This window comes from Watersipora subatra, chromosome 2 (assembly GCF_963576615.1).
Source record: "Watersipora subatra chromosome 2, tzWatSuba1.1, whole genome shotgun sequence".
NCBI lineage: Eukaryota > Metazoa > Bryozoa > Gymnolaemata > Cheilostomatida > Watersiporidae > Watersipora > Watersipora subatra.
The window spans coordinates 41,874,506-41,886,564 of NC_088709.1; the positions used below are offsets into that span (position 1 = coordinate 41,874,506).

The 12,059-nt window shown below is 36.4% G+C and overlaps 1 protein-coding gene across 1 annotated transcript; it reads left to right on the forward strand.

Annotated features, from left to right (window-relative positions):
* The first annotated feature begins 1,453 nt into the window (after positions 1-1,453).
* Positions 1,454-4,564, forward strand: LOC137388217 (C-type lectin 37Db-like). The gene is made up of 2 exons (XM_068074721.1): positions 1,454-1,490; positions 4,227-4,564. The coding sequence occupies exons 1-2, from the start codon at positions 1,454-1,456 to the stop codon at positions 4,562-4,564; spliced, it is 375 nt and encodes a 124-aa protein (XP_067930822.1).
* The last annotated feature ends 7,495 nt before the right edge of the window (positions 4,565-12,059 follow it).

Here is a 12,059-nt window from a genome sequence, read left to right on the forward strand (position 1 = left end):
AAAATCGTCAAGCTCAAGGACCTCCAATAGTTGGTCATAATTGTCCTTGTCCGACATCATCGATCTAACAGCAAGTCTTCGCAGCCTTTTTAGATTTTTTATATTACCCCCATTATAAGTATAAAAACCTGCAAAACCTAAAAACCTTGATAACACTCTGCTCTGGTTCAAATAGTGATAGACTTGCTGGTTTAATGCTATCTTTTTTAGAGAGTGATTAAGGAGTGAGTAGGGGGGTCTAGTCTTGGATATTATGTGGTCACCTTGATCAGACATGCCTTAATCTTCTATATATATATATATATATATATATATATATATATATATATATATATATATATATATATATATATATATATATATATATATATATATATATATATATATATATATATATATATATATATATATATATATATATATATATATATATATATATATACAGTATATATATATAGTATATATATATACCACTTTATTATATATATATATATATATATATATATATATATATATAATAAAGTTGACTGAGGAAGCCATCAAAGAAACAGATATAGCAACTCGTAAACTGCTGACCATGCATGGAGCACTCCACCCAAAATCTGATACTATTAGATTGTATCTTGATAGGAAAGATGGCGGTAGGGGACTCAAAAGTGTACAGCAGACAGTCAAAGAGGAGGAGCAAAGCATCAAAGCATATGCAGCCTCCATGGCCATCTCAGATAAGTTGCTAGCTGAATTTCAATTGGCTGCTCTTACAACGGACCTACGCCCTGATGATGAGGAAATTGACTGGCACACGAAACCTCTTCATGGTGCTTACCACCAACAAATATCTAAGGTTGGCGATCTTCACTAGACATATATGTGGCTGAACAAAGGAAACCTAACGGTCAATACAGAGTCGCTAAACATGGCAGCCCAGGAGCAAGTGCTCCCAACAAGGCAACTCCAAACGAAAATCTATCACACTAGAGACGATCCTAGATGCAGACTGTGCAAAGATGCACCTGAGACCACCCAACACATCATTAGTGGATGCAGGCAGCTATTAGGGAACGCATGCACTGAGCGGCATAATCATGTTGCAGGTATTGTGTATAGAAGTCTATGCGATGAGTATGGCCTTAATAAACCACAACACTGGTGGGAAGCTCCTGGGAAGGTCAATGAAAATGACCGCGCTAAGATCCTCTGGGACTTCTACATCCAAACTGATAAGCATGTCCTAGCAAACCAACCAGATATTGTGGTGGTAGACAAGGAGAACAAGAGGGCTACTATAATAGATATAGCAGTACCCAATGACTACAATATAGCCAGCAAAGAAAAAGAAAAGGTAGAGAAATATCTCCCTCTTGGAGAAGAAATTGAAAAATGCTGGAATGAAAGAACAACGGTAATCCCAGTAGTCATTGGGGCACTGGGCGCAATAACACCGGCGCATAAAATGTGGCTTGCCCAAATACCAACAACAATCAACTCAGGTGAGTTGCAGAAAAGTGCGCTATTGGTAACAGCTAAGATCTAGAGAGCTCTAGATATAAATCTTAGAGTTTTTCATTTCATTTGTTCAGCTATAACTATTGAAATCTTGGAATTAAAAGCTCGCATCTTGCTGGTTCCGAACTCATGAAGATCATCACCGAAGGCTGGTAATCCAATTGTTTAACCATGAGTCTATGAAAGCTCTTCCAATTTATAGATTTTACTATATACTGTATATCCCCTTTTACCGACTGGGCGGGCTCTAAATGACGCATTAATTGAAACTCTATGAAACGCAATGATTTTTCGTGTTTTTGTGAACTTCTATTTCCAGTTTTTCGTAAGGTTTAATTACTAAACCACGGCCAAGGCTAATACTTTTTATGCGGACAATTGTATTAACTCGAGTAGGAATAGCCTCTACATTCTCTTTCTGTTCGGTCAAACAAGGACAGTTTGATATCTCATTTTTATATTTGTACCAGAATCGAGAGGCACCAGTATTGTCATATTCAAAGTTTCTGCTGGAACAGTAAACTTTTTTAAACAATCACACCTCTGAATTTTTATTATTAATTTAACATATTCAAGATTTTTATTTCGTTTTCTCAGCTCATATTAATTGTATCATTACCAAATCATACTTTATTGTAATCGTAGCAAAACAGACGTAACTTAGCTATTACTTGCTAATTATTTCACATTTACATTTAAACACTTTTATAGTTGCTTTATATTGTTTCTTAATTTATTCGACCTGCTCAAAACATTTGTCTCATCGTATGAAATTTGAATGTTACAGTTGTTCTCAAAGTTTCAAAACCTTTAAAGTTGTTTTATTTTTCCTCTAAATTTATTTGAACTGCACCAAACACTTTTTTCATGATATGAAGTTTGAAAGTCTGCTGTTAACTGTAACTGCTGTTATATGTTAAATAAAAATAAGTTCTTTGTGCCAAGACTTTTATTACTAGATCAAGGCCGTACATTCACCTGGTCTTATCTAAGTGATGCCCTACATGTTTGTAAGTTTCAAGATTTTTCTTGTGACAATTTCAATACCATATTTATCTTTCAAACATGAAAGTCTAACTCACACAACCACTGTTAGCAAAAAACCTTCAACGGGTTTGGTTTTAAAAAACTAAACAGTAAAACTATGTATGTCAAATGGTTATAACATATCCTGTGTTACAACGGACTAGTTGTCTTTTTTAAACAAACTAGCTCTTCTTTTTATAGCAAAAGTATGATTACACACTAAAAATATTTATTTTTTTCCTTAGACTGAGTTCTTTCCCAATATATATTTATCAAACTACCGAGTTAAGTCAGCATTATAGATAACGATAGTTTGAGTGTCAGGAAGCCGAACACCTGCCTCTACCCACAGTAGATAATAGTGCTTAAGCCCATTGTAGATAGGAGTGTTCTGTTCACATAGTTTCCGTCTTACCATATGATAGGTTCTTTATGCCATGATCATGGCTGCCTTGCATAGTTTACAGTTCTGTCTGATCTTTGTCCTTTTTTCATGTAAGTAAATTTTGTAAAGTGATTCTGCAATAGAAACAAACTATTACTTACTACTTTTGATTATTCAACTGTAAAACCTAATGTAAATAATATTCCAATAAATATGTTATTGTTAGACTTCACTCATTATAATCATGCTTAAAATTATATATTACAAGTCTACCCCATGCCTATATATGCTGCATACTATGATCAGCTACTCATTGATATGTGCAGCACCTTATGGCCAGTTACCATAACATTGATTATATAGTACTGTGTGATTAGTCAGCTTACAACACTTTCCTATATGTAGTACTCTATGGTTATCTTATATGTAGTACTCTATGGTTATCTTATATGTAGTACTCTATGGCTATCTTATATCTAGTACTCTATAGCTATCTTATATGTAATACTCTATGACTGTTTTATATGTAGTACTCTATGGCTATGTTATATGTAGTAATCTATGGCAATCTTATATCTGGCACTCTATGGCTATCTTATATCTAGTACTCTATGGCTATCGTTTATCTAGTACTCTATGGCTATCTTATATCTAGTACTCTATAGTTATATTATATCTAGTACTCTCTGGCTATTTTATATCTAATACTCTATGGCTATCTTATATGTAGTCTATGGCTATCTTATATGTAGTTCTTTATGGTTGTCTTATATGTAGTACTCTATGGTTATCATATATGTAGTACTCTATGGATATCTTATATCTAGTACTCTATGGCTATCTTATATGTAGTGCTCAATAGCTATCTTATATCTAGTACTCTATGGCTATCTTATATATAGTCTATGGCTATCTTATATGTAGTTCTTTATGGTTGTCTGATATGTAGTACTCTATGGTTATCATATATGTAGTACTCTATGGCTATCTTATATGTACTACTCTATGGCTATCTCATATGTAGCACTCTATGGCTATCTCTATCACTTTATTTATCCTTTTTCTCCTTATATGTTCAAGGTAATGACATAGCTGCTCAATTAGTATAAGCATGTAAGCACAGCAAGTTACATCACCAGTATGTTTTATTACATCTCTTCATGCGATAAAACTGGTGAAATTGATATAGGTTTTAGTACTGGATCTAATGGCTTAACTTGTGATCAGGATTGGATCCACAGACCAGGCTCCGACTCTTGCTAATTGTTCTTTACTAACTTGAAAACATCTTGGGATGATGCTCAAACAGCCTGTAAAAACAAGGGAGGCTATCTCGCCACTCTTGAAACTGAAGAAGAGGTCATATGGATGCATGGCTTCAGGAGTTTCCATGAACGGCTGAGAGTCAACAGTTGGATTGGTGGTCAGAAAAAAGGTGATGTTTGGAGCTGGAAGGGCTTGGAACAAGACTTCCCTATTCAATTTTTTGATTGGGCAGAAACTGAGCCAGATAATTATGAAGGCCTCCAAAATTGTCTTGCCTTGTTTGGAGAATATACCATAGAAGGTGTTCCGGTAGCAAAGACCTGGTTTAGATTTGATGATGATGCTTGTTCAACTCAAAATGCTTTCATTTGTGAAAAGTAATTAAAGCTTGAGATGGTCAAGTAAAATACATCTTGAAAGAATAGTTTTGCTATGACTGATATTATTGAAAATAAAACATGGTTTGCTGCAAATATGTCCTTTCATTTATTCCATTAGAAATGATTAGCTGAAGTTGTCTTCTAACAGACCTTAAAACAGATTTATTGTTAGAAAATTGCTTTCAAAGTGTTCAGCTTCGCCGATCAACTACAGTGAAATAAAAGTGTAAAATATGGGAAGTTATCTGCTCTTTTCTCCAATTAGTCAGGGGGGACTGTGGTTCAATATGATTATCCCGTGAGATCCGAATGATTAAAGCATGCCACCTATTTAGATACATTCAGTAGGTTTCAAAGAGCAAAAAACGTTTTGGTGGCAAAATCTGAGGGGTGTAAGAGGGCGGCCATCTTGGTTTTTCAAAATGGCCGCCATTTGAATACGATTTTTCACACATAACTCAGGTTGTGAACATGCTATGAGGCTAATATTGGTGGCAATACCAATGTTTGCAACACCAAGGAGTCCGAAAAATATGGATTGACATTGCTAGGGTAAAATGGAAGGCTGGCAGCCATCTTGTTTTTCAAAATGGCTGCCATTTGAATACATTTTCATGTGTAACTCGAATTGTGAACATGCTATGAAGGCAATTTTTGTGGCAATACCAATTTTTACAACACTAAGTAGTCCAAAAAACATGGTATGACATTGCTAAGGTAAGTAAGGCTAGCAGCCATCCTGTTTTTCAAAGGTGCCACCATCTATCATGCAATTGATATATTTTCAAGAAAACTCCAAATAGGAGTTAATAGTGCATGAGTAATAGTAGTAATGGTATGAGTAATGGTAATAATGCATGAGCATGCGTTAACTGTGAAAATTATTCAACTTCTCTCGACGTAACTTATGCACCATACAGCCAAGTACTTTGATACCATAAACCTTTGAAATGCTGAACATTATGGGGTATTAGGACATAATTTCTGCTAAAGTGGAATGTTCAATGGCACCTGACACAACAGTTTCTTACAAGTATAATGCATTATAGTTCATTATCACTGTCCTCATCATCTGTTAAGGCCATACTTTCTGCATTCTCGCATTCGTCTGAATCAATGGAACACCCACAAAGTCCTGTACAGCTTAGTCCATTCTTTCTGCATTTGCACATGTTGTTGGCACAGTGAGACTGGTGACACTCACACTTTACCAAATGGATTATGGCGTCTGGAGCAGGAGGGAAAAATGTCGTCACTGGCTTGAATTTGTTGTCAACTAAATCCCAGCCATAATACTCCGGGCGTGGTAACTCTGGGTTTGGGATGATGTTATTGTACCAAATCATAGCCTGGTAGTGGGCTCGCATGATAGCTGGCAAAAGTGCAGCTTTAGTTGGAGGCAGACCCTCAGATCGCGCCTGGTTCTTCTTGAAAAGCCACCACCGTACATCTGCTACATTGGTCAATTCTGTGTGGGGCAAATACAGCTGGCAAATAAATGCTTCAATGGCATCAATGATTGCCTCATATGGTCTTTCTGCAACACCAAGCTGTGCAAGTGCATCCACTTTGACATCATCCGAGTCAAGTTCTTTCAGGATTTTCCAAAATTTTCGCTTTCCCTTACCAGCAAATCATCCAGTGACCTCTGCCCCTGACAGTGCATGAAAGCCAGGGAGACATGCAGCCTTCCTTTCATCCAAGGTATTGTAGATAGGGGCAAGGGGTATTACTCTACGCTTTTCTTTGACTCCTGTTACCAAACATGTATCTTTACAGAGGTTTGGATAACGTCTGATGGCTAGAACGAGAACGTCTGTATCTGGCGAATGAATCCTGATTGATGTGGCACCATTCTCTGTAGCATTAACACAATGCAGAATTAGCTTAGTGTCTGCTTCTTCTTGTGAGCTTGAGAGACCGTCAACTTTTCTATGCGCGGTTTTTGCTTGGTCACGCCAAGCAACTACAAGGCACTTGCCATTTGTTTCAGCATGTTGAAGTATCTTGTTGGCTAGATATGCAGTTAATTCATCTTTGGTTTTCACATGGGCTAGCATTGTGAAAACCAGCACTAGCGACAAGTCTTGGCACTGACTTGTCGCTTTTCATGTGTTGCTGTCTTCAGCGAATGACCATATAATGTCATAATGATCAAACACAAGATGAACTTCGTAAGAGCTATGGTGCAGCTATTAATGGTGGTGTATTCACACATATGAGTGGCCTTGGCCCGCCTACAAGAGAGTTGTATGCTGCCCAAGTGGGAATTTGATCATTGGATTCTGAGTTAACTTGTTCAGCATGTTCAGCATCAGATTGCACTTCCTGTTCTGTAGATTGTCCTTAGTTTGAAAGAGTTTTTCCCAGCAGCCACGCCAGATCATGCTTGTCGCAACCGAGTGGTTTCTGTTGGTTGAAAGCAAATGTGGGGTAAACTGGGCTCTTTGGTTTGGGAGATTTTGGCATCTGACATGGAAGAAGCTCAGAGATAGTGGAAGGAATTTCTTTGACTGTCTTCATTTGGGCTTTCCCTGCGAGTTCTAGTGTTGGTGTTATGTCATCTGAAAAACGCCTCTGATAAATTGCCATAGCTGTGCCATGAAAAGTACGCTTTCCATTTGGTGTATCCTTTGCAAAATCAGCATTATCTACTGCAAAGAATATGTGCCAACCAGAAACAACTTTTGCAGGAATGTAGACCCCATTATTGTCTTGCATTCTCTGAAGAGCAGCATTAGCTATTTGAGTTTCTAGCTTCTGGAGCCGCTCATAAGCCACTGAAACACCAAAACCATGTAGCAGGTTGATCACCGTTTTACCTTTTATTGCTTGTAGTATGGATACTCCAATACCCAACTCAACTGGCATTTCACGGTAATGTCGTACTCTATCAGATGTACGCTTTACTTGACAATCTGAGAGATGGAAAGATACTATACCCTGCGCAAGGCTCTTGGCATGTCTATTCACAGCTGCTCTTTTCCCCTCGGGTATGTCAGTCTTGAGATTTGACTTGTGTCCCTGCAGAATCCATCATAAGAATGTACACAACTCTGGTGACACATTCTCGTCAGTTGTATCTGTCAGTGATCCACTGAAGTTCCACAGTTTTGCTTTTGTAACAGCTTTTCTCAGGATAATGGAAGCTTCAAAGAGTGTCTTCATGTCAGCTGCAATTTTGGCCTTCTGTGGTTCAGACACAATCTGTACTGCTACATCTCTGGTATCTTTCAAACTTACAAGGGCAGATTCATTTTTTCTCTTTGGTGTATGAAACTCTACACCGGGACTCTCATTTTCAATAAGATCTTTGACCTTTTTCCGGACACAGTCTGGCTTCTTAACGTAATTCGCTGACCGAATATCCACATACGCTTGGTGTAGATTAGGCATTGTGAGAATTTTGCCATCAAGTAGAGTCTCTTCCACCAGACTTATAAATTCAATATCAGCTGCAATTTTATTTGCTACATTGTCTGTTGGTGTTTCAGATGATTTACGGCAGAGAATATTGGTTACATGAGGGGTCCAACACTTGTTGTGATATTGAATATCAATAGCAGGTGCATCTTTGGGGTTTATAGCAGTGCTGAGCTTCACACGGAAGTTGTCATTGTTACTCATTTTAATGGCTGAATGAAGATGCCATCCAGCAGCATCAGTTTGTACTTTAGATAGTGGATGGCGATAAGAACCTTCTTTCTCACAAAAGAAGCAGACATCACTGTCATATGGTTTCGACTGAGACCGTGTAAAATTGGTGGCAGCAGGCAAAAAAATTGGTGCAGAGTGAGATTGTTTTCTCTGTGCTAATAACTGTTCATATCGTATTTTTGCCCTTTTACGCCTTGATGAATGACAAGTGTCCTTTTGGCAGCTTCTATGCCAAGTTGCACCTTGTGAGGCTATGGATTCTACAGAAGCGTCACTTACTCTCCTGTTGATTTCAGGAAAGTTTCCATCACCATAGGTTGCCAGCTCTCTGATGCATTCCAAAACTTTACCATGGGTAGAAGGTTTCTCAACTAGACGTTCGGATGTGTCTTTTTGGCATATGAAGCAAAGGTGAAAGTCAGTATCTTGCCTCGGCACTTTTGCAGAAGGGGGTTCGAAGTTAGCCATGTTATACTGTGGTAGACCAATCAGCCCTGAAAAATAAAACAATGTATGCAGTCATTACCATTACCGCCACCATCATCATCATCATCATCATAATCATCATCATCATAATCATCATCATCTTTTTTTTTTTAAATCAATTCTCTCATTTATCATGCTTACTATTTTAGAAATGAAATAATTTGTCTCGTACTCGAGTTATAGGTGAAAAACATATTCAAATGGCGGCCATTTTGAAAAAACCAAGATGGCCGCCTTCAGAATTTACACCAGATCGCACCCCTCAGAATTTGCCACCAAAACTTTTCTTGCTCTTTGGGACCTACTGAAGGCATCTAGACAGGTGGCATGCTTTAATCATTCGAATTCCACGGGAAACCACAGGCCCTCTGACTAAATATGGAGAGGTTTAGAAAGAAATATGCAGTATATACACATTATATATATTAATAAAGCCCATTTTGTTTATGTGCAATTGTGTGCATGTGTCTGTCTGTTGATCTGTGTGTGTGTGTCCACATTTTTGGCCAAGTTCACTTTAACTCAACACAAATATGCTCCGAGCTTTTTGCCCGATCACTAAAACACTCTGTGTCAAAACTCTGACTGGTTCTTAAGAACAATGTATATATACAAGTACATTACTTTATTGATGATAATTTCATTTCATAAAAACCATCCTCTAAAACATTCACCGGCAGGCCATTTTAACAAAAATTAAAGAAAACCCGCACATCACCACGTTTCCTACTGTGATATGTAAACAGAAACTGGTGTGTAACTTTTTCATTTTCGTCAAACTGTTCTAAAAAGCTCAAAATCATTTAAATACACTGAATTTAGTATTTTTAGCAAATTTGGTCAAAATCATCAGTGTGTAAATTTTTTATTTTTTGGTCAAATTGTTTTGAAACGCTTAAAATCATATAATTACGCCGAATTGAGCTTTTTTAGCAAGTTAGATCAAAAGCGGTATGTTAAGTTTTTCGTTTTTGTCAAATTGGTCTGAAACAGTCAAAATCATGTAATTACGTCGAATTAAGCCTTCAGCAAGTTTGGTTAAAATCGATATGTAACTTTTGTTATCTCAAATTTGTCAAAACTTTCAAAATCTTCTAATTGTGTCGAATTGAGCATTTTTAGAAAACTTGGTCAAAATCAAAATAAAACCTTTTTCATTTTTATCAAAATGGTCCAAAATTCTCAAAATCATCTGATTACATATAAAAGTAGGTTTTACCTACTTTCATATTTTTTAAAAAGTTTTTTAGAAGTTTTAACAAGGTTTTAAAAAGTAAAGTAGGTTTTGTATGACTAAGGTGGGATTGTTATGACTAAGGTAGGACTGTTATGGCTAAGGTAGGATTGTTACGATTAAGGTAAGATTGTTATGACTAAGGTAGGAGTACTGTGACTAAAATATGATTGATATGACTAAGGTAAGATTGTTATGACTAAGGTAGGATTGTTATGACTAAGGTAGGATTGCTATGACTGAGATAAGATTGTTATGACTAAGATAAGATTGTTATGACTAAGGTAGGATTGCTATGACTGAGATAAGATTGTTATGACTAAGATAAGATTGTTATGACTAAGGTAGGATTGTTATGACTAAGATAGGATTGTTATGACTAAGATAAGATTATTATGAATAAGATAAGATTGCTATGACTGAGATAAGATTGTTATGACTAAGATAAGATTGTTATGACTAAGGTAGGATTGTTATGACTAAGATAAGATTGTTATTACTAAGATAAGATTATTATGAATAAGATAAGATTGTTATGACTAAGATAAGATTGTTATGACTAAAGTAGGATTGTTATGACTAAGGTAAGATTGCTATGACTGAGATAAGATTGTTATGACTAAGATAAGATTGTTATAACTAAGGTAGGATTGTTATGACTAAGATAGATTGTTATGACTAAGATAAGATTGTTATTACTAAGATAAGATTATTATGACTAAGATAAGATTGTTATGACTAAGGTAGGATTGTTATGACTAAGGTAAGATTGTTATGACTAAGATAGGATTGCTATGACTAAGGTAGATATGTTATGACTAAGGTAAGATTGTTATGACTAAGGTAGGATTGTTATGACTAAGATAAGATTGTTATGACTAAGGTAGGATTGTTATGACTAAGGTAAGATTGTTATGACTAAGATAGGATTGCTATGACTAAGGTAGATATGTTATGACTAAGGTAAGATTGTTATGACTAAGATAGGATTGCTATGACTAAGGTAGATATGTTATGACTAAGGTAAGATTGTTATGACTAAGGTAGGATTGTTATGACTAAGATAAGATTGTTATGACTAAGGTAGGATTGTTATGACTAAGATAGGATTGTTATGACTAAAGTAGGATTATTATGACTAAGATGAGATTGTTATGACTAAGGTAAGATTGTTATGACTAAGGTAAGATTGTTATGACTAAGATAAGATTGTTATGACTAAGGTAAGGTTGTCACGATTAAGGCAGCATTGCATTGACTGTAGTAGGAATAATAGCGCTTACCTGGTACATATTTGACACTAAACCGTTAGGCTGCTTTTAATTTTCATAGCGCAGTACATGAAGGAAGGAAATATAGTTGAACCTCTATACTAAAAATATCTACAACAGAAGCAACACTCTTCAATCTTTACCTTGCTGTTCAAGTCTGAAAGTAACATCCAAAGGATAACTGTTATGACAATATATTAAATCTTCACCATAAAAACCGTATTTTTTAAGCAACAAAATAGGTATTTTGTCGCTCGATGAATAGAATAGCAACAAATTAACTGTTGCTCTTCTGTGTCATCCTGTTGTCATGAGTAGACAACTACCAGAGCAGTGCTTCACAGTACTTCACTTAGCTCAGGTAGAGGTAGATGCCCATTTATACTACAAACTAAACTTGTTTGTGAATCTTATGCTCCTCCTGAGACTTCCTGACACTGTCACATGAGAATCTTTATTAAATGTATAAAAACTGACTTTCAACCAGTCATTTATTCCACTTGCTGAACTAACACCATATGAACAGGTGAATGAAAATGATCAAGTCTAATGTGTACACAAGAAGACCATGTTCAGCATATATTATTAGCAAATGCAAGCTTCCCTCCACTTCCTCACTAGGAAGCGTGAGGATCCTTGAGTGCGTGGCGTAACCCAGCTAGCCCGTGATGAATAGTTTTCCGACGTTGATTCAACACGGAATCAACGTCAATAGCAGTTTCCTCACTGCGTATATTTGAGTTGATCACAAACTATTGACGTGTCAATAGAAGTATACATGCATTCAGTCAGGCGGTTTAAGAAAATAGAGACCAAAGGAATACTGACAATAGCTAGAGTGGTGAGAG

Bases quoted from the DNA above. Each gene is read 5' to 3' on its own strand.
- LOC137388217 (XM_068074721.1), top strand. From the start codon at position 1,454: ATGTGGCTTGCCCAAATACCAACAACAATCAACTCAG. The intron at 1,491-4,226 runs GTGAGTTGCAGA...ATGCTCAAACAG, and splicing joins ACCAACAACAATCAACTCAG to CCTGTAAAAACAAGGGAGGC.